Source organism: Excalfactoria chinensis, chromosome 1 (genome assembly GCF_039878825.1).
Source record: "Excalfactoria chinensis isolate bCotChi1 chromosome 1, bCotChi1.hap2, whole genome shotgun sequence".
Lineage (NCBI taxonomy): Eukaryota > Metazoa > Chordata > Aves > Galliformes > Phasianidae > Excalfactoria > Excalfactoria chinensis.
The window spans coordinates 120,187,703-120,210,866 of NC_092825.1; the positions used below are offsets into that span (position 1 = coordinate 120,187,703).

General features: G+C 34.0%; 1 protein-coding gene across 3 annotated transcripts in view; it reads left to right on the forward strand.

Moving 5' to 3' along the window:
- NLGN4X (neuroligin 4 X-linked) overlaps positions 1-18,712 on the forward strand; it is a 146,096-nt gene extending 127,384 nt beyond the window's left edge. For all 3 annotated transcript variants that reach the window (XM_072333133.1, XM_072333125.1, XM_072333143.1), the window contains 3 exons: positions 7,357-7,542; positions 9,855-10,644; positions 17,669-18,712. In XM_072333133.1, coding sequence (XP_072189234.1) covers positions 7,357-7,542; positions 9,855-10,644; positions 17,669-18,518 — 1,826 coding nt within the window. In that variant the 3' untranslated portion in view covers positions 18,519-18,712. The remainder of the gene's footprint in view (positions 1-7,356; positions 7,543-9,854; positions 10,645-17,668) is intronic.
- The last annotated feature ends 4,452 nt before the right edge of the window (positions 18,713-23,164 follow it).

Sequence of the window (23,164 nt, forward strand, 5' to 3'; positions counted from 1 at the left end):
TTAGTCTGGAGAAGACGAGGCTCAGGAGAGACCTCATTACACTCTACAACTTCCTGAAGGGAGGTTGTGATGAGGAGGGGCTTGGCCTCGTCTTCCAGGCAACAAACAGGACCCAAGGAAATGGCCGCAAGTTGTACCAGAAGAGGTTTAGACTAGACAAGAGAAAGACCTTTTTATCTCAAAGTGGTCAGCCACTGGAATGGCCTGCACAGGGAGGTGGTGGAGTCACCATCCTTGGCAGTGTTCAAGAGGCATCTGGATGAGGAGCTACAAGATATGGTTTAGTGGTTTGTTGAAGCTACAGTAATAGAAGGATGGTAGCACAAGATGATCTTGAAGGTCCTTTCCAACCTTGTGATTCTATGATTCTATGATAATAATCTTCTTTCAATACAGAAGTAAAATGTAATGTTTCTCATAACAAGTGTTTATTAATATTAAAATGCTACATTGTTCCTGCTCATTTTTAACAATTCAGTGTTAATTTAAAATTATGTGTTGGCAATCCAGTGGTCTAAATGTTCACGACATCCCATTACATGAAAAATTCAACTCTTACTAATACAAAATTTCTGAATTTTCTAAAAAGAAATCAGATGCTGTTGAAATGGAGATTTGTACCATAACTGTGAAATAACGCTCTGATTCTAGCTAGGATGAGTTAAATTATGTTGCTAGGTTTTGATTTTATGGTGTCGATGGCACATAACGTTTTGGCTTCAGAACAGTGTTTACACAGTTGTAAGTAAGGTTTCTGTATTTTTCCAAACCTCTTTCCTGCAGTCATTAGGCTCATAGGTGACACAGACAGAAAATTTGATTGAAATTTCCATTTGATATCATTTCCAATACTATATAACACCATGAGCAGCAATAAAACTTTAGGCAGAAGAAGGCTTCCAAAGTAGCCTTTGTTTCAGATTGTCTAGGCATTGATTTGCCTTTGGGAAGTGTTGAATAATGTCCTTTGATTTGGTTGTGTTTTTCCCTTTCTATTAAATTGTCTTCATCCCAACGCACAGATCACCTTGCTTTATTTCTTTGTGTTTTCTTCCTGTGTTGCACTGGGTGAAAGGTAACTAAGCAAGCAGCTACAGGGGTGCTTGGCTGCTGGTCAGGGATTCTCATTTTGTTTTCAGTGCTCAGAGTGCATTTGTCTTGTTAAGTGTCTTTGGTTTTGACTTCACATTACATTTTTTCATTTTTTCTTTTTCTTTCCCTGATAATGACATTCTTAGAGCAACAGTTTGAACTTAATAAATAAATAATAAAAAAATAAAAAAAAAAAATAGCAGTATCCTTATATTATCCTCTCTCTCACCTATTCTTTTGTACTATATGTATGTGGTAATTGTTTTGTCTTCGTGATAGAACTAATTTGAAAGAATCCAGCAAGACAAAATCATAACAAGCTGTCTTTAAGCCTGAGTTAGCATATTGTTTTAAAGACATTGCTATTCCTTATGTATTAGAACAATCTACTAACTCATATGGAAACTGGAAAATGACTTGTCTTCACTGCAGTTTTCCTTTTACTCATCACATCTGGAGTTAAAATTCAAATTAGCCTTATCTGAAGCCATATAGGATGAGTAACCGTAGCAGACAGAAATTTATTTCTGTGGCCTCTACTTTAGAGGAGCAGGCCATACCTAAGAGACAGTGTTGCTGAATATTAGGGGGAAAAAAAAAAAAAAAAAAAAAAAAAAAAAAAAAAAAAAAAAAGTCTTTTATACCTAGCAAAGCATCCTACCTCTGGACTCAGTTTGGGGAGGCTTGGGCAAGAGTAACAAATATATATAACAATTCCCTCAAAATAGTTCTCTAGCTTCAGACTGTTTCTTTCTCAGGGACTTCCCATACTAGCCATGGTTTCAGTTAATGAAATGAATGAAATCCTGATGGAGTGCATTTCATCTTTGAAGATTTTAACATTTATATTCATCAGATGAACTTTTACATTGTTGCAGGGAAAGAAAAAAAAAAAAAAAAAAAAAAAAAAAAAAAAAGCTATTAGAAAATTGGAGTTTGCTTTATATTTGTCATTTGTGCTTTGCTTTCAAAATTCCCTCCTCTGGCATTTCACAAATGAAACTAATGAAAATGAAAAAGACATGTTTATGCTTCCAAGCATAGTCTCTTCTGTCTTATTTACATTTCTTATGTCATTTTTGTGATCAGATATCATACAAATTAATCTTCCTTTTGAGAAGCTTGGAGACACAAACAAATTGGAGCAGGATACACAATTCTGGGCAGAAGTTGGTGAGGAGGCAAGAAGACAGAAGAAATCTGAAAAGTTTAGAAATAATCAAAGAAATAGATCGAAATTCAATAACTTGTATATTTTGTATTTAATTCCTGGTGATTAGTTTCTCTATATGATATTTTGGCTGTTCAGTGCATTTTCTTGAGTTTGGCATTAGCTTTTATGCAGGGGCAACATGATCAGCTAAGAAACTGAATATTTTGGTTTTAAGAAAATACGCAAAGTGCAAAAGGGGGAAAATATTAATTTGCTGTAAAGAATGTGTCTCATTTTAAGATGCACTTGTGACATTTCTTTTATTAGATAACAAATGCTGTGACAGAATGAAGTTTAATCTTTCATTCTTATATTATTCTCCATCAAGTGTGCTGGAGGTCAAATAAACTGGTTAGCTTCCTCATATGTGCTTTCCTTTACATCTTAAAAAGTTGGTGTTGTTTGCCAGTACTGAATTTCCTTTGTGAATTTTGATACTATTTTGGAACAGAAAGGAAGTGTGGCTTTCATACACTAGATCCTGTCTTTTTCCACTGGGATATTTTATACTAGTTATTGCAGTACACATTTTTAACACAAAATTCTGTAGTAAGAGTTACTAGAATTACTAAAATTGTCGCTTTTTTGGTACACAAAGACAACCTGCACAAAATCATAACAGGACAATCTTTTCAATTTCTAGTTTTACTAGCTTCCTTACCTTCCTCTTAGCTTTCTAACAACATATGGTCTATTACACCCTGACATGGGCTACAGACAATGATATATGCAACTATATATCTGTGTTTGGCAAATAGAATGCAGTAAGATGGGAATAAAATAAGCATAGAGCGGCTCATGTTTAAACTGAGAAAGTAAAAGATGAGAAGTAATATTTACTTTATTTGAAAAATGTCACATTATACAAGTGTTCTTGACAGTTATTAGTACTGTTCTGCTCTTCATTTAGAGCAAGCAAATCACTCCCTTCATGAGTGCCTTTGTTATGGAAGCTTTCCTTTGCAGCTGGTGTTGACATTGAAATTCAAATATCATTGGTGACTGATGTGTAAGGGATGAGTAAGGAATGAAGAGAAAAAAATTAAACACTGTTCAGTAGCTCAGTGCTTAATGACTTGTTCCATTGCATAGGATGGAAAAGAAAATAAAAATTATTATGAATAAAGAAAGAAAATAAAAGAACAGGAAAGAAAAAAAATGAAATGAAAAAAAAAAAAAATCAACGGAGGAACACTAATAGTCAAAATTTAGGCTTTCAGCCAGCCATCAAATTGATTTGATATGGATTAGGTCCAAGGACCAAATATGAAGATGAAGAATGGACTTTCCCTGCAATTATATAATCCTGAGTAATACTGCCTGGGAAATAGAAAAGGAAAGTCATCATAATGTTTTATTTTTGGACTGACTAAAAAGTACAATAAATCATTTCATAGGAATAAATAAATGCAAATTGCTCAAGGATTTTGATTGTTTTGGAGATCACATTTATCTCTGAAGCTCTCAAAACATAACTCACTGTATTTAATTTCCTGGTGTTTCTTTCTTAATATTACCTAAGTGTATATTTTTCTGTTCTTTTAAAGTGAATTTTGTACTCACGGCAATAGCACACCCAGTTATTTCAGAACAAATGGCAACAGTGTTAGTCAAATGTCCTCGAATGGAAACAAATTAACATTTCTGGTGCTTCAATCCAGGAATGCTGTGAAGTCAGAGGAGTAGTTACCCAGCGTTTTTGTGGCTTTTGCCAGGCTGTCCTTAGCTATGGGAGCTACCAGTACTAGAATTGACTTCATTCTCTGTGTAAGGCTCATTTCATCTAAACTTGCCTAAAATGCTGGTCTCAGTGTAAGCTGATCGTCTACAGTTGTCTGCTTAGATAGCCAATTACTTTTGTGGGAATCCTATCCATTCAAAATGTGTCTAAAAATCTGAAGCTGTTTCTGGAGAGTGTTTTGTTTTGTTTTTCCCATAGTTTTTGGCAGGATAGTACTAGTAAAATTAGACTAGACGCAAAGTTTTTGGGTAGCTAAAGTTTATGGTGATCTACAAACACTCCAGTACCTTATTTGATCTGAGTGCTACATAGCACAAGGATGTCAGTTATGATTTTTTCTTCTTTGATATACTCATGCTATTGTCTTCAAACTATCTTTTTTATGCCCATAAACCACTGTATAACTTTCAGTTTGTAAATTTTATTGCCAAAATTTTAGAATCCATTGAATTCCAATATGATATTTATTGTAAATGAAATATTTTACAAAAATGTTCATATATCTGGACAAGATCCACTGCTGAAAGGTGAATTCACATTTGCTTGCTCCTTAAAAACAAACTAACATACATGCGACTAAAAATCTTATCATTTTGATCATGTGCATGTCAATGCTTGCACTGTAATTCAGATCATCGGCACACTTTTACACAAAACTTCAGGGTCATCAGCAACTCTTTTTCTTTCTTTGCACTTTTCTAAATTTTCATGCCTGTTTTGTACTTCTCTCCAGACTGATTGTTCTTTGTTTCCAAAGACACTTAATCCCTGAGTGCTGCTCAGTTCAGCTGGTATCATTCTTGCCCTCTGGCATGATTAATCAGTTTGGAAGAATTATCTACTAAAAATGTTTGGGACATTTCATTCACACGTGTGTTGTGCTCTTTCTCAGTTGTTGTGGCATTTTGCAGTAAGAGATTCATGCAGATGCCCTTCTCAATCGTTGTATCATTATTTAAAGGAAAACAGGTTTATAAAGACATGAACTGCATATTGCAGCCAATGTGTTTCTGGTTCATTCCATGGAAAGGAAAAAATGTTATTTGTTGTATACATTCAGCACTTGCCATCTTTGTTGTTGTTGTTGTTGTTGTTGTTGCATTAGGATAGTGAGAAGGGCTTCCATGTTCTATTAAAGTCCTAATGCATGGATCAGCAGAGAACTGTTGAAACAAACAAACAAAAATCTTAATTTGTCTAACATCATATCTGCACTGACTGCAGTTTTACTCAGTCACTTTTTAGTTCATTTGGAAAGGATTCAAAATCACAAAGATCTACCAGCTTTATCTTGAGCTGAAACATGTTTAGGCTCTGAATATTAATTACTATGCTGCTTTAAAGGTTACAACAGTCACTTTCTCTCAGGGAGGTCATAGTTCTGAATTAATAAAAGCTTAATTAGAGAATATTATAGAAAACTGATGTAAACTGAAACAAACAAAGTCAGCAAGTGGGTTAGTCTTTCTTTTACAGTCTTAAAAAGATAATAAAAGCATGTGAAAAAGAAGTATATATAGTTATATTAGTAGCTTGTTTGCTTCTTCTTCCTCTTTGGTATGGAAGAGAAAGATGTTAATGCTGTTATGCCTCCTCTGCTTCTCACTATTAGAGGTTTCTGTTGTTTTATATGAAGACTATATCAAATGCTATTTCATGCTAGTTATGATTCATATTACAGTAATCGTATGTTTTTGTGTTTTTTTTTTTAAAAGAAATAAAGAACAAATGAAACATTTATTGACATTAAATACCAATTAAAAATGCAAATTAAATATGATTTTTTATATGGAAGGTAATACTTTTCATTAATTCATGGCTGATCTTACATGTATAAATTTATGTCACCATAATGTAGTCTATAAGACGCTATAAATTTAGAGTTTAATTCTTTATGTGCCATTACTTCTAAATATTGAGGCTGGATTTGCATCTCATTTTAGAAACTTTATCATAGGAAACATTATGGAAATGCATCTGTGAATGTTCAACATGTACTACAACCAGTACAAAGAAATCTGTTTCCCTTTGCCAATATTTGTATGTACCACAAGCACTTTTTTCCTTGGAGTCTTGGGTCTCCTTCCCTGACAGGCTAGAAGGCATCAGCATGGCATGCTGAAGTGGCTCAAGGCTGCAGATCTCAGTTCAAACTGCTCCAGGACTCTAGATCTCCTGAGTCCTAAGGCCTCATTGTAGCTAATTATCTGAAATAATCACTTGTAAACACTAGTGGTTGAGACCCTTGTTTTGACTTGACATGTAGCTGTCAGTGGAGCCTAAATCAGTAATGCCCAATTGAAAACATCCATTAGATGTAAGGTATTTCTTCTGGACTTATGGCCTTCCAGTTTTCTGACAGTGAAAGCTCTGTGGGAGTTAAAGAATGTAATTGTAAGGACATGACTTGCTGTGGTAATTGTGATGTAACAAGATCTAGACTGTGAATGATAGGCAGTGTGGCTAATGTTTCACATTAGTTGGTTTCAGAAAAACAAATTAATCTTGGTCCTAGTCTCTGGGTCATTTCGTTCTAAGCAGGAAGACAGGCAGCAAATGTGTCGTTCTTTGTTTCTAAAATCTGATAACTACAGTACAGGAACAAAACAGCACAGTTTTTCCTGAAGTTTCCAAGGAAAGAAACAAAACCTGATTAGTTCAGATAAAATCTCCCTAGTAATGGCTGAATTGTTAACAGTTTACTTGCCGTCTTCCTAATAAGTACCCTTTGAAAAAAATGAGTGTAATTTTTTTCTGATGTTGTTTCCTGTTCATTTTACTATTTTCTTCATTCTTTTCTATTTCTGACTATGTCCATCCTTATCAAAAGCAGAGTAATTTGTAGAGCTATATAGATCAGGAGAATGCTGGTCCTAATTAAGAAGCATTTAAATGAATGTGTTAGTGGAAGATTTGGTGTATGATTTATTGCTGTGTGTTGTCTTTAAAAACAATTTCCTAAGCTTTTGTACCTTAATCACATAGAGATATTAAACATTTAATATCTTCAGTCTGTATATTTTCACTGATACAGTGTTTTTAGATAATAATAATAATAATAATAATAATAACGATTTTGCACAAATAAAACCTTTACAATAGAGCAAAACAAACGAAAATCAAACAGCATACAGAATGATTACTACTGCCAGCACTGGAGACATTTAACTAAGACCATAACCTTTAAAATAAGGGAGAAAAAAAAATAGCCCAGAAGGTGAAAATATGAGAGTATGTGTTGTGAATGCATGGATATCCTGCAGCTAACTCTGTGTCTGGTGAACTAAAATTATCCCTTTTTGCCTTATAGGGTTTTTAAGTACCGGAGACCAAGCTGCAAAAGGCAATTACGGATTGCTTGACCAAATCCAAGCTTTGCGTTGGATTGAAGAAAATATTGGATCTTTTGGAGGAGACCCAAAAAGAGTTACTATTTTTGGATCTGGGGCAGGAGCTTCCTGTGTCAGTCTTCTGACACTCTCTCACTATTCAGAAGGTAAGGATCTTCTGAACAAAGCATATTAGTACAGTATTGGAACAATGATTCTTTTGTAATCTTTTGTAAAACAAAACAAAATAAAACAGTGTACATATATATATATAAAATAACCATGCAAAGTAGACAGAATTATACTACATCTGTAATTTTTGTAAAGTACCCACTATTTATTGTTCTGGATTTGTATTAGGCAATATAAACACTCTTGTCTATTCCATTTTATAATTATTAAATATTAATATATTTATATTATTTCCTTACTTAACTGCAACATAGTTCATGCTTACTAAAAAAAAAAAAAAAAATTAAATAGCCCCCCACAGCTATTATGGGATTATTACACAGAGTTTTTAAGATTTTTGCAGAATTTCCACCCTGCCAAAAAAAAACCCCAGCAAAATATAAAGAATGTATAGAACCAGTACCATATACATAATTTGCTCTGAAAGCAATACTAGCACAATAAAATATAAGGCATTATTTTCAGTATAGCCCTCACAGATACCAGTTGGTCACACCAACACTGCACAGAAAATTAGAAGACAAAAAAAAAAAAAAAAAAAAAAAAAAAAAAAAAAAAAAAGCTGTGGTTTCACACCGGTGGGAAACTATGTCCCAGTCTCACACTCCTCAAAGGAAGACAGGTAGAAGATGTGGTGAAAGAGGCTGACGTGTTGAGATAAGGATGGGGAGATCACTCACCAGTTCTCAGGCATCACAGACTAGGCATAAGTAGATTCATGCAATTTATTCTATTTTGCTAATAACAGATGAGAGCAGTTAGAAATTAAAAAGAAACAAATAAAAAACCTTCCCCTCATCCATCTTATTCTGCCTTCTCCCTCTGTGCAGTGCAGGGGGATGAGGAATGGAGACTGCAGTCATTTCATAATGCTTCATCTTTGCTGCCTCCCCATGGCCACTCTCAGTCCCTGCTCCACGTGGGTCCCTCCCACAATGCTGTCCTTCCCAAACTGATAACCTTGTCAAAAAACTCAATATGACTAAATATCTATCATATTCATAACTCCATGCTACTCCTATCGTACAGAAATACGTGGAAGAAGGCTCAGCCCTAGCAATCCATTGTTGAACGATTGCTGGCAAACACATCTCATTTGGAAGTACATAGAGTTAATTATTCCTGACAATTCTGGGTAGTGACACAGTAACATAGAGTGAGTAACAATTGAGTAAGCCCTGACAAAACAAGCAGATGGAACAACAGAAAGCCTAACCAGTGACATCACAGAAATTTTGTGATATGCTCCTTAAGTTATCATCACAAAGGGTTATTGGTCATAGTCATTTTTCCTTGTGAATGCTTCAAGGTCTTCAAATACTTTTGTAGCTCTTGCTGTCTTTGGTATTTCAAGAATTTGACTGTAGAAATCTTGTGTAGAAGAGGCCCAAGCATTTTAATTTTAGTATACAATTGGTCTTTTTACTGACTTTGCCAGGAAAAAGGAGGTGAGGCAGATCTTCCAGTAAGTTCTTCTACAGAGTTGCTTTTCAGTGCATTGTAGTCACAAAGAAGCTCTTCAGTCCTAGTCTCTAGTTTGCTCTGTATATTAATACATCTAAAACAACCAAAAGGAACTATCTATTTTTTTCTTATATTCTTCCAAAACATGCAAACATGTTTTAATTCACCACACAGATAGTACTTACACTACACACAGACATACCTATATTTATACATATATTGTTTATGTACATACACTTCAAGGTGGTACTGAAAAATGATGTCAGAGGAGAGGGCTCAAGCTTATTAAACTGATTTTAGCAGAGCAGTTTTTTTTTTTTTTTTTTTTTTTTTTTTTTTTTTTTGTATTATGTGATGCATGGCTTCTGTGAAAGAAGTGAGAGCGTGTAATTTTCATTTGACCTTTAAACTACTGAAGAGTGCATTTATAAGAGTCATTGACATGGCAAAGAGGATATGATTGCTTGTTGCTGCCACTCCTTCACAGAATTTTTTTACAGGACTACCACTGTGCTAAAATCGGGGGACTTCCATTAAAGAAAAAGAAAACTGCAGTACAAGCATGAGTTTTATTCTTGAAACAATAATCTGAAACCTTAATTCTTTCTGTATGTGAGCAACAAGAACAAGAGAGATTTAAATTAATAGCCTATTACAGACACTGTAAAAAGGAAATGGTAAGAAAATTATACACAAACCAAACTGAAATATAGGAATATGCATTCTTTAGTCAAAAGCATTCCTTGCTTAGTGGAAGCTGCTTTTAATTTAATTTTATTTTTTAATATAATTTGATTTGCATTTAAACAATTTGCACCTGCAGGTTTGTTCCAAAAGGCAATCATACAGAGTGGAACAGCCCTGTCCAGCTGGGCAGTGAACTACCAGCCTGCCAAGTACACTCGGATATTGGCAGATAAAGTCGGTTGCGACATGCTGGATACCACTGATTTGGTTGAATGCCTTCGGAATAAGAACTACAAAGAACTCATTCAACAGACCATCACTCCAGCCACGTACCACATTGCCTTTGGGCCTGTGATAGATGGAGATGTGATTCCAGATGACCCTCAGATTCTCATGGAGCAAGGCGAATTCCTTAACTATGATATAATGCTGGGTGTGAATCAAGGGGAAGGTTTAAAATTTGTGGATGGCATTGTAGACAATGAAGATGGTGTTTCTCCCAATGATTTTGACTTTTCTGTCTCCAATTTTGTGGACAATCTATATGGTTATCCAGAAGGGAAAGATACACTCCGAGAGACCATTAAGTTCATGTACACAGACTGGGCAGACAAAGAAAACCCTGAAACAAGACGAAAGACCCTGGTAGCACTTTTTACTGACCACCAGTGGGTTGCTCCTGCTGTTGCCACTGCTGATCTGCATGCCCAGTATGGATCTCCAACGTATTTCTATGCATTTTATCACCACTGCCAAAGTGAAATGAAGCCAAGCTGGGCTGATTCAGCTCATGGTGATGAAGTTCCTTATGTGTTTGGCATTCCTATGATTGGCCCAACAGAACTGTTCAACTGCAACTTTTCCAAGAATGATGTCATGCTCAGTGCAGTAGTTATGACATACTGGACAAACTTTGCCAAAACTGGGTGAGTTTGACCTCTAGCATTCCTTCTTGTTGATAACACAGTCCTAAAATAGCCAAATTTCCATAGGAGCGCCTCCAAGACCGTATTGTGACTTACGATTATAGCACTGTTTAGTATGTGTGAGGCACTATGTAACTGGGGCTTATTCATATTTAATAGGCTTTTAATTAGCGTGTTCCCGCAAACTATTTTCTTTCAGTAGCCCAGTGAGAAGTATAATGCACTGTATTTTTCATTCAAAAATAGGGCAATTATTAAGAAAAGGCCTCTCAGAGAAAAAGCAGCTCACCAAGTTACAGAAAAATCAGAGGAAATGTATTCCACTAGAAGAAAGAACTGTTGGGCAGATAGCGCTTATATCTTAGAAAAGTAGGAAAGTTGTTTTCTTTTTACTGACCTTCATAGGAATGGGAGCTCAGAGAAAAAGAGAATCAGAAAGGCAGACACTGGGAAGACTTTTTTCCCCTTTGTAAGCTTCAGTGGCTGTAATGAATAGTGGGCTGGGACGAAGAAAAGATTCCAACTTAAATTTTGCTTTGAGAAGGTTAGAAATTCAAATTAATTCTGCTTACAAAACAATTTGTCAATATTTTGCAGAAAAAGAGTTGTAAACGTTAAAAAAAAAAAAAAAAAAAAAAAAAAAAAAGCCTGTCAAAGCAGCCTAATCTGTGAGAGCTATTAACAATTTCTCTATTTTCTATACCATTCCTCAGTATATTATTGTGGCATTTTACTTGTACAACAAGGTTCTTTGTTGTTAACCTTGAGTCTTCAGTACTGAACAAAGATACTTGTGGAACAGTGGTGCTGTAAATCTTTCCAGTGAATGGTTAGTGGCAGGATTGGAGTCTGGAAACTGAAGCTTCACTGCAGTGCAGTGAATAGTATGCAGCACTATAAGAAAAATTCAGAGATGTCCATTGTATAACATACAGCTCCTAGCAGTTTTTAACGTATCCAGGTGATGTTCAAGTCAAAGACATTCTGCAGTCTTAACAAAAACTTTGTTTACTAATTAAGAAACAATCCAGTGTTTCAGGTTAATTTACAAAGCAAAATAAAACTTTCGCTTTGTTGCATTTTAGTCAAGCAGGTACTTCTGAATGCAGAAATCCCATAGCACTGGAGCAAGAGCAAATGAACTGTTAAACATTTAGATGTACTTGGAAAAAATAAAACATCAGTTGGATGACTGGGGTAGACAAACAGGTGAAAGCTTGGTTTATGAACAAATAATGCCAAGTGTTGACTGTAGTGCATGTCAAAGAAGACTATTTTACCATGATTTGCTTTTGTATGGATTGAGTGTTACATGTACATGGAGGTCATGATTTTCTTGCAAATATGCACGATTGGAATTATTATGGAGATCTCCACATTCTCACTGTTAGTAGCAATTCTTTATGATTATTCCCTGTACAACAACTTGCATCTAAACAATTTTTAAGAAGTTTCTTTCAGCCCCAACTTCCACTATTACTCATAGTTGCAAGCAGCTTGCAGCTGTTTCTACTTGAAAGCTAATTTCAGCAAGCTACACTTACCATCACCCAGTTATGAACCCACATGTTAGCCTTTCCAAAACCTTGTTTCTAGCTTAGCTTAGAAATAGGGAAGCAATTTGTTACAGAGCAGGTGTGAGAAACTAGATTTGGGATATAAAAATTACATGAATATATGGCTTTTGATTCCACTGTGTGGAAAATTATATGTGAGAGCTTCATTAAGAGGTGCACTTAAAGTTTCAGTCTGCTGTCAGTAGTACTATCCTAACAGAAATTGTAATTTTATATGCACACGTTCTGTTAGTTAGGGCCATGTTGTACTCCTCACAGATACATCAGCAGAGGGAATGTGGATGATGTGAAGGATGTGTGCCAGCCCTTAATGGATACTTTGAAAGTGACACTCTTGTGAAGAAGGATTTACAGTTTCACAAAGTGGATATGAAACTATGTTCTCAGAGGCATTTATCAGGTTTCTAAAAATCACCCTCTTTTGAGTAGTCAAAGTACGCTGCATCTTTGTCTTTTCAAGTCGGGGTCAGGAAAGATATAGGCCTAAAGAACAAATCATAAATTTCTGTGTAATTCAGAGAAATACTCCTAAATTATTTTATTGTCACTGATTCTGAAGCAAAAAGTTAACTGAGTTATTAAGGATATCTATGCAGTTTGTCATTTTAAAGGAAGATATAATTAAACTTAGAAAGAATAAATTTATTTTCAAACCAGTTCTCTGTGAAATACTTTATAGAATCTTGCATTTCTTTTGATGTTTTTCTGTGAAGGAATAAATGTTTTAATTAGGCAATGCATGAAGAAACTCTAGAGTTTTTGTTTGTTTGTTTTTGTTTTAGTGTCTACTAAAGAAGTCTGCTTAAGGAAAATAAATTATCAATAGGCCTTTCAGTGGCTTGGAAGCAGACTCAGTGTGTAACTGTCAAGACATTTTGCTCTCTGATGAACTAAAAAAAATAACACCAAAAATGAAATGCATTAAAGTAACAATTCCATTATGGTGACTAATACTATATGCTTTTGCAAAATTACATAAAAGAAAAATGGCATTTTGACATGCTATTTGGAATTCTGGATAAGTAAAAAATTCCAACCATTTCTCAACATTCTTCTGGTGTCATCATTACCAGATATGAAATAGAGTTTCCTCATTTGCCATACAGGTCATCTACAATTCTTGTGAACAGAAATTCATGCCAGCATTTATTACAGACGCATTTACTTCATAGCACTTGAGAAAAACAAACAAACAAACAAACAAACAATGCTTTGAATGTACATTTGTAGCCCATAAGGTGAGAATTTAATGACAATAAACTGCAACGTATTGAACTGAGCAAAACATGACAGATTGAAAGTACAGAAAAGAAAGTGATAGGTAAAGTCAGATGATTTTGCATGTTAATAAAAAATGTAAGATAAGACAAGAAAGATTGGCATGTATATTGAAGACAAGTTCATGCATTTCATGAAGGGAACATTTTTGCAGGTAGAATCTGTTTAATCTGAACTCTATAAATTATGGAAACAAATCATCAGAGGGAAAAAAGAGCTACAATAAACATTATTTTTGTTCTAGCAATAGGATAAATAAAGAAAAACAAACAAACAAAAATCCTAAGAGTAAAAATTATTCCTCCCTATCAGCCAGTGAAACTAGGACCCAAGCTGTGCAATGTTAGATATGTTAGATGAGGAAGTATAGAACTGAAAAACTATTCAGATTATATTTTTATCATCATAATTAGAGTGTTTTTTTAAAGAGAAATCTTCTATTCTCATTTGTTCTGTAACTATACACTGGAACCACATCAGAGCCCAGAAACACCAAAGTGATGTGAGAGGCTAAAAATAAATAAAGAAGTTGTAGTTAATGTAGCAGATCAACAGTTTTTCAAACAGCTAATTGGATAGGAGAAAAGACAGTATCTACATAGGTCACTCCAAAAGTAATGCCTCGTGTTTATTTCCATTGAAACTACAACAGATGCAAACAGTGCAGTAACACTAGAAAATTCTTGGCTACAAAACACTCTTTTTCAATATAGTCACCACTCCAAGACATTGTTCATTTTGTAGCGTGACAGTTCTGCTTGGCTTGCCTTTCACACAGCTATTACCATGGCTGAAATGTACCACCCACTGCCTCAGTGTGTGTTTACATCCACCGTTTGGTCTCCAGAAACATTCAGTAAACATCAATGAGTGTCAGCAGCTACCATTTTTTCTGTGCAAAGGCATTCATTGACACGCCATGTCAGAAGCAATTTTGTTAGACTGTTCATCTGGTGCCACCTGTCAAATGACAACAGAATACAACGAAATACTGTTGTGAAGGTTTAACCTCTGCTGCCATATCACCATCGTCTACTACTGATATCATGAGCTAATATGATAAAATAAAAAACATTACTTTTGGAGCAGGCTTCGTACATCTATATTTTATGGCTGTCCACAATACTGGAAATATTTTTTTAATAGGATACTGGAAAAATATTTATAAGATAAACTGTTCAACATCACCAGGAAATGACTTACCATGTCATAATTTGTAACCTTATGATTTTAAGAAATGTCGTCAGTGAGCATAGAAGGAGGGACAAAATTAAAAAAGAAATCTTATTTATATCTGCAGGGTGATTGTGGTAAGTTATCTTACTATCTATTAGATCCTTTATCTAGAACTAAATTTAGTAATTTCATTTTCTTATGAAAAAAATTATTTAGGCGCCTATCCTCCAAGTTCAGTTACACAGTATTTAGACCACCTACTCAATTACTGATTAACCCTAAAACTGATGCCAACAATACAGTTTTTGTACTCACAGATAATAAGTTCTGTTTAGAACTGACTGCCTTTTCTTTTCTATTGTTTGTTTTATTGGGGTGTTTCATGCTTACACATGACCATGTAAACAAATTCAAATGAATAAGACTAGTCTCATGTATCTGTAATTTTCCATCTTGTGTTTGGAGGGGTCAGTACAAATCAGTATTCCTAATAGACAAAGTTAAAAAGGAGATCTGGAGTTACCAAATACAAGAGCAAAAAAGGAAAGGAAGGTTAATATTTATATATTTGTAGTCTGTTTCTAGAGGAAGAATGTTAACTTCAGAAAGTTACTTGCAAAAATCATTATCTGCTGTCATTTGTATACAGGCACTAACAAAAAAGTCTGGACATTTTGGTAATTTCTGTTTTCGTAAAGGTAAACTTCATTTTACTTTCAGTGAGTTCTGGATTCTTCTTTCCTCTTTCATGGATTAAGAACAAAGTGCAGTTAGCTGAACTGTTGAACTTCTTCATTACCTCTACTGTGTATGAAGTGCAACTCATTTACATGAGCTAGTTCCATGTACATCTTATGTAGGATCCTTTCCAGATTCTGTGAGCCTGAGAAACTGTTCTGAATCTGAACAGTAAGAGGGGAGAATGTAGGGGGGATTTTTCCTGAAACTATTCCAGGATTTTGAGTTTCTGAGAGAAAAATGCATTGCATTTTAATAATCATGTTGTTCTTTTATTTTCTTTAGAATTTATGTGTTGAGCCCAAATGCACTGTGGCAGATATATTGTGCTGGGCAAATATCTTCCCTTTAGCATTTGCCAAATCCTTCAGTGTGCTCTTTGAAAATAGAATACTTTCATTTCCTTCTTAAATGCATGCTAGAATCCCTCAAAGTATCAGTGTATTAAAATCAAATGCCTCAGTACTTAGAAATTGTTGTTCTTTTTTTTCTAGCTTCAGCCACAGTGAATAATTACTAATAAATTACTATTTTCAGAATTTACAGAATTTATATAAAAAAGCAAATAATGAAAAAGAGTTACCATTCTTGAACTCTTAGTTTATATCCTATTGAGATGGGAAATACTTTATCCAGTACAATATGGAAAAAAAAAAAAAAAAAAAAAAAAAAAATCAACCACAAACATAAATGAAAGAAACCACTAAAATTACATAGAAAATGAATATTTATTTATCATGAAAATGGAAAATGTGTTTCTGGTAAACAGAGGAATGTAGAATGTAAGGTTATTAAAGCCAAATTACCAGTCCATTTTGAGGATGGTTAAAGAATAGATCTTTATGAACAGCAAAGGAATACTAAATTTGGCAATCATGCTCATGAGCATTTGGAAACAGAAATGAAAAAAAAATAATGCTTTAAAATATGTAACAGTAGTTCTTCATATTCCCATAACATCCATAACAGTATATTGGAAGAAAAGGAAAACGTTAGAATCATTTTCAATGGAAATAAACTTATGCATATGGGAATGGAAAGGACAATGGAAAGTTTTCAGAGCAGTGCACAGAAAATCAATTGTATGCTCTCAGTAAAATATATCACAAAGTCTCTGAAAATATGCTTTACTGTTAGAGAGGATTAAAGTTAATGTAGATCATAATAGTAAACTATTAGATTTATTTTAAACTCTATTTGTTCACACCCAATTAAAGTTATATTTATTTAAGTAAGGTTTGCCAAAATTATATGTGTACGTTAAATACCTAATGTGCTACAGTCTTGTCTTTATTTTGAATCTTTGAATTTTTTGAAAGAAAAAAAAAAAAAATGAGAAAAAAGATAGAAGTAACATAATTGCAGTTAAATATTTGGCTTACCTAAAGTTCAGTACGATAACAAAAAGATAATAAAAAAAATTGAATTCAAATGTTTAATTGCAATTGTTTTCAAATGCTGCTACTTAGTTAACTAGCATAAAATTTTTCAGCCAATATAGATCTTATCCATAGAAGGTAGGATAAAACTAAGGCTCCTTAACCCATACGTAGTTCCTTGTGCACTGAACACTTACTTAATTCAAAATGCAAATATTGGAATGATTTCTGACAGATACATTTTTCAAAGGCTTTATCCCAAAGTAGATATCTGAACAAAGGGGTATTAATAGCTTGGTAGAGGAACACAGGGGCAGGTTGTATCCAATTACCTGTATTAGCCCTGATACTCTGTGTTTTGAAGTTTTTGTGTAACACGCATCATTATACATTCTCATGATCACATAGATTTTCAACATTTTCGTGGAGCTTAGATGCCTAATTACAACAGTGGAAGTGGTGGTAAAGTAATTGAGAGTGCTGATGTCAAATCTCAAGAAGAGCTGAACCTAAACCTCTACTAACTCTGGGAGAAGATAATTAATACTTCTCTAAGACTGTGCGACTGCCTCACAAAACTCCAGATGAGCTTTTGATAACTGAAATACATCCTTTTTTTGTTTGTTTGTTTTTGTTTTTTGTTTTGTTTTGTTTTGTTTTGTTTTCATTCAAGGAAGTATTATTGAGTCTGAGATACACTGTACAGTAAGTATTTAGACTTTTGTTTATATAATAAAATGCATTGTAAATGTTGGGAAGTTTGCCTAGCTTCCATTTTTGGGTTAAGTGTAGGACTAATCCTTAACTATGGGGGAGAGTTTTGTTGTTATTGCTGCTGCTCTAAAATGACTATAACATTGCTTTTTATTTTTGTAGAGATCCAAACCAGCCTGTTCCACAAGACACAAAGTTCATCCATACAAAACCCAACCGCTTTGAAGAAGTAGCCTGGTCCAAATACAATCCTAAAGATCAGCTTTATCTGCATATTGGCCTGAAACCCCGAGTTCGTGATCACTACCGAGCAACGAAAGTTGCTTTCTGGTTGGAGCTTGTGCCACACCTTCACAATCTGAATGAAATTTTTCAATATGTTTCCACAACAACTAAAGTACCCCCTCCTGACATGACATCATTTCCTTATGTTACTCGACGCTCTCCTGGTAAACTGTGGCCAGCCACCAAACGTCCAGCAATGACACCTGCCAACAATCCCAAACATTCAAAAGACACTCACAAAACAGCTCCTGAGGATACAACAGTTCTGATAGAAAACAAACGAGATTACTCCACAGAGCTGAGTGTCACCATTGCTGTGGGAGCATCATTGCTGTTCCTCAATATTTTAGCTTTTGCTGCATTGTATTACAAGAAGGACAAGCGGCGTCATGAGACACACAGGCGCCCTAGCCCCCAGAGGAACACAACCAATGATATTGCACACATACAAAATGAAGAGATCATGTCATTACAGATGAAACAGCTGGAACATGACCATGAGTGTGAATCGCTGCAGGCCCATGACACTCTGAGACTAACCTGTCCGCCTGACTACACGCTTACTTTGAGAAGGTCTCCAGACGACATTCCACTCATGACTCCCAACACCATAACCATGATCCCAAATACATTAACAGGAATGCAGCCTTTGCATACTTTCAACACCTTCAGTGGAGGACAAAACAGTACGAATTTGCCCCATGGACATTCAACCACTAGGGTATAGCTCAGCCCTTCCCCCTCACAAGCCACCTGGAAGAAAGAAAGAAAGAAAGAAACAAAACAAAACAAAATAAAAAACCAAGAAGAAGAGGAAAAAGTTATAATACCATTCATTGAACATCTTGTCCAAATATTAAGTAAAAACAAGTAAAAGAGAAGGACAGTCATTATTTTCTTACTGTTCCTTCCCAAAGAAACTCTGTGATGTTAAAGATCAACTATAAACCCTGTGAAATGTGAAAAGTGTACATTGCTGTTACAGTTCTGCTTTAAGATCTCAACCCCTTTAATTGAAAGTTGAGGCCAGAAGAAGTCAATTAAAATGATGTTTTGAGCATAACAAGCAAAGCAGACTCTTCTGGAACAGAGCCAGAGACTGTACAGATGTTCTGGTTTTGGTTGTTTTTTTTGTTTGTTTGTTTGTTTTGTTTGGTTGGTTTTTGTTTGGTTTCTTTTTAATAAATAAAATTAAAAAAAAAATAAATCTTTATGTGCCATACAATGAATGGCCCTTGGTAAAACAAAGACATCATCATGGGCTTTTACCCAGCATATGAAGCTGTAATCCAGATGGGGGAAATAGAATTTTATTATTAATAGCAAAAATGGAAAAAAAAAAAAAAAAAAAAAAAAAAAAGAGGAGGACTGACTATGCAGTAAAATACGTATAGTTCTGTGCAAAGAGGTGACTTGCCAGCCTGAACTATATTTAAAGAAACTTTGTAAAAATGTACATAGATGTGCGTTTAAAAACAACTACAAAAAAAAAAAAAAAAAAAAAAAAAAGCTTTTATTGATGTTTTCAGTTTGAAAAGAGCTTTTAGAAAGATTGTGCATTCAGTTGTGACCTATGTGTATATACATTAGTCATATCACCTCTGTTTCCTCCAAGGCCAAGGGAGGATTTTCTTCTTAATTACTAGTTGTAAACAAAAAAACATGCGGTTTTTCTAACATTTCATTTATATGAGGCCATGATGTCATGCAGAGGATAAAGTTGTCTGTGTGACCTGCATATTTTCTCTTACAGGTTACACTAGTGCATGTTAAAGTATTCATAGGAGACTGCTGTTTTTTTCTGAAACCTTTTTTTTTTTTTTTTTTTTTTAATTTTAATAATTTAATTTTGTGTTTGCTTTTGTTAAATTGCAACAGAGCAATGGATATGAAAATGAAAAATAACACAAAACAAACAACAACAGCAAAAAAACAATTAGTACCATAAGCTTGTCGAACTGAACCAAGAGAGATATCCAGTAATTTGTGTTCAAAGAGTCCAGTTTGTTGTTCTTGGTTATTGAGATAAATGAAGAGTTTTGTGACCCCACAGTACAAAAACAAAAAAAAAAAATATGTTTATATAAGCCTTTTCTGAGCAAAACTAGCTCTATATTCACCAGCAGTTGCAAAGGAATCTCAGCTGAGAAAATACCTCCTCAGCTTTGCTAAACAAAAGAAAAAGTGAAATTTGAAAGTTGGGAAAATGATGGATTGGTTGGCTGGTTGTTTCTTTAAAGTAATCAGAAGCTGTTCAGAAATGAACAGCATTTAAATAGCTTCTCTGCCCACTACTGTGTTTTGCACTTGAGGAAAGAATCTTCCTGTCAGAAAACACTTTCCTGCTTTATTACACAGCAGTGCCATTGCTAGTGAAAATTTTGGAAATAGAAGCAGAGATGTGATCAGATGTTCTGCATCTGAATGTGATTTCAAATTCCAGATAACACCATTGTCAGGAAAGGCAAAACTCTTCGCTGATTATTCCCTTCTGCCCTTCCTTCTCCAGGAAGAATCTTGCAGTGCTATCAAACAAGGAACTTAGCAATTTGATTCAAACAACTGATTTGAATGTGAAAAGCTAAAAATAATTTCTCACAGATTAAGACTGCTTTGTATCTTGTCTTAGAAATTTAATGTGTCATCAAGAGATCGTAACCAAAGATATTTGAACAAAATTGGTCTGCACTTGAACATGGTTATCCCAGATGTTTTTTTGTACTATAAATTCGTGACTAAGCTGCATCAATACCATATGTCCCATAGTAATCTAACACAGGATGCCTTGTACCTCTTTTTGTTTTCTATTTTTATTTTATTTTATTTTTTAAATAAGACATTTTGGAATAGTCCTTCTGGTGAATAAAGGTGACAAAGTGATTCACTGAAGTCAATACAACTCCTTGTTGTAGCATGTAGTAAAGCAGATTCTGAAAGAAAGAAATAAAAGAAAAGTTAATTATATGACAAAAATGAAAGATGTGGCTGATATAATCCCTTATCTTTATAAAGGTACTTTTACCTGACCTGGATGCTCAGGTTGGAATGTGATAAAGCAACAAGCCCAAAGTAAAATCGTAGCAAGTGGAAAACCACCTTTTTCACTGATCTATCACATAATGTTGATCGATGCTGACTCTAGACCAGTCCATTTCCACTACCTATGTGATGCCTCAGCAGAGATCCAGCAGTTCATAACTCTTAAAATAATAATTAAAGAAAAAAAAAGAAAAAAGAAAAAAGAAAAAAAAATGAAAAAAAAGAAAAAAGTTTAAAAAAAGAAAAAAAAGAAAAAAGAAAAAAGGTATTGATGCTTGGCATCATAATCAGTTGGATATGTTTGTAATGTGAATTACAGTATTTGTTTAGTACTTCCAATTGTCTTCTGCTAGCAATATGTACAGTACTGTGTCAGGCTTGTGACATTTGGGTAAAAAAAAAAAAAAAAAAAGTTCCTGTAAGTGAATGATTTTAGCTTTTAAAAGTAATTGCAATCAAGTTGATTTAATAATTCAGTACATCTGGACTGATGTATGATTTATAGGGGAGCAGATTTATAGGGTCTTAATAGAATTCTATAATAATAATAACAAAATATACTTTGAAAACTGTAAAAGAAAAACAAAAGTACTTTCCCAGGCTTATATTCTTGACCTTATGAGGCACGCAGGGTTTAATGGTTTCTTCTGTTATTGTTTTGCGATCTTTTGTTTTTTTGCCTTAAGTAATGATAGAAGATATATATGGCTGGACACATATGTATAAACTTTTCAGCAGCATTTTTAATAATAAATATCACAGTATTTTCTAATGCTTTGTGCAAAGAACTACGTGTTCATCTTTTTTTTTTTTTTTTATAGAAAGTCTTTCAGAAGTACATTTTCTGCCCCATCTCCACTTCATTATCTAATGTAAATGATACCTTGATACTCAATACATGCATATTAAAATACAGAGGTTGCGCCATTAAGTTAACATTGAGTTTTCATGGCTTTTCTAGTTCTACAAGGCTACAACTAATAGGAAAGACAATGATGGCATAAACTCCTTATATTTATTATCTGTATGCACTGCAAATTCCATTGAAGCAATGGTTTAATTGTTCTTTTAGTATTTTCTGTAGCACTGAAAAAGAGCTTAGGTAAGCAGCTTCCCATAATAAAGTGTAACTTAGCAGCTGAAAAATATATCTTCCAAATTACGGTTGAAAATGATTCAGAAGATCTAATACATCCAGCCTCCACAAGTAGATATACTATCACTTCATATTTAAAATTTACATAATCAACAAGTTTTGTTAGAAAAATATGTAGGAGTAGCAATATAAGTTACTCATATATGTTTAGAGGATTTACATATATTGTGGATATGTCAATATCATTAATCCTTCAAAAGTTGAGTAAGCATATACAGGTTGTTTTTTTTATGCTATTAAATTTAATTTGTGAATCAGGTTTCCCTTCACTGGAAAGGTACATAGACATTTTAGTAATTTTGGCTGGGTATTGTTTGCTTTCTGTAATCATTCTGTTGAATAGAGGTACTAACAATAAGGTTTGATGACTTATTGAAGAGTATTTGCAAAAAGCAAATTCTGAATGATTCATATCAGATTTTTGATATGAAAACCAAGCCTCTGAGAATGAAACATATTATGTGCCTACTGACCTAATCAAGCAGCTTGAATTTTGAATATTCAGTTTGTACATAAAGCTTTTGCAAATAAACTGCAGATTTAGAATTGTTCAGCAAATATGTTTAATTGCAGGTAAACTGAAATTTTAGAGCTTGCTTAGAGATAATTCATACTCAAGAAAAGAGGCTATAATTGTGTCATTTCGGTGAACTGTTCACCTTAAATTCCTGGGTGAACTCAATAAATAACCTTTTTGGCAGTTATGGATTTCACATTAAAAAAAAAAAAAAAAGGGTTTGGAAGTTTGTTCTTGCTAACTAAATATTGTGTTGTTTTCTTCCTTTTTTTTTTTTTTTTTTTTTTTTTTTTTTTTTTGGTGTCTGAGATATAAATCTGCAGATTAGTATTCTATTTGCACTAAGGAGTACAACAACTAAATCGTATTTTATATCACAAAAATAGTACAAGAGAATACCATGATAATTTTGTGCTTGTCTCATATTTGTAGATATACATCTGTATTATTTAATTAGTGTCAACTGTTTTTCATATTTTCATCTACAGCTCTTTGATATCATAAATCTCATCAGCCTGAATCTCTCCACAGGCCATAAACAGCTGGTAAAACTGGGATATTATGCATTTAATATTGTAAAGTTTAAAAAAATTTCTCATCACCTCAAAATAAGTAAGATACTGACCTTTTATTGAAGAAAAATAATGGAGAGGTTTGGAAA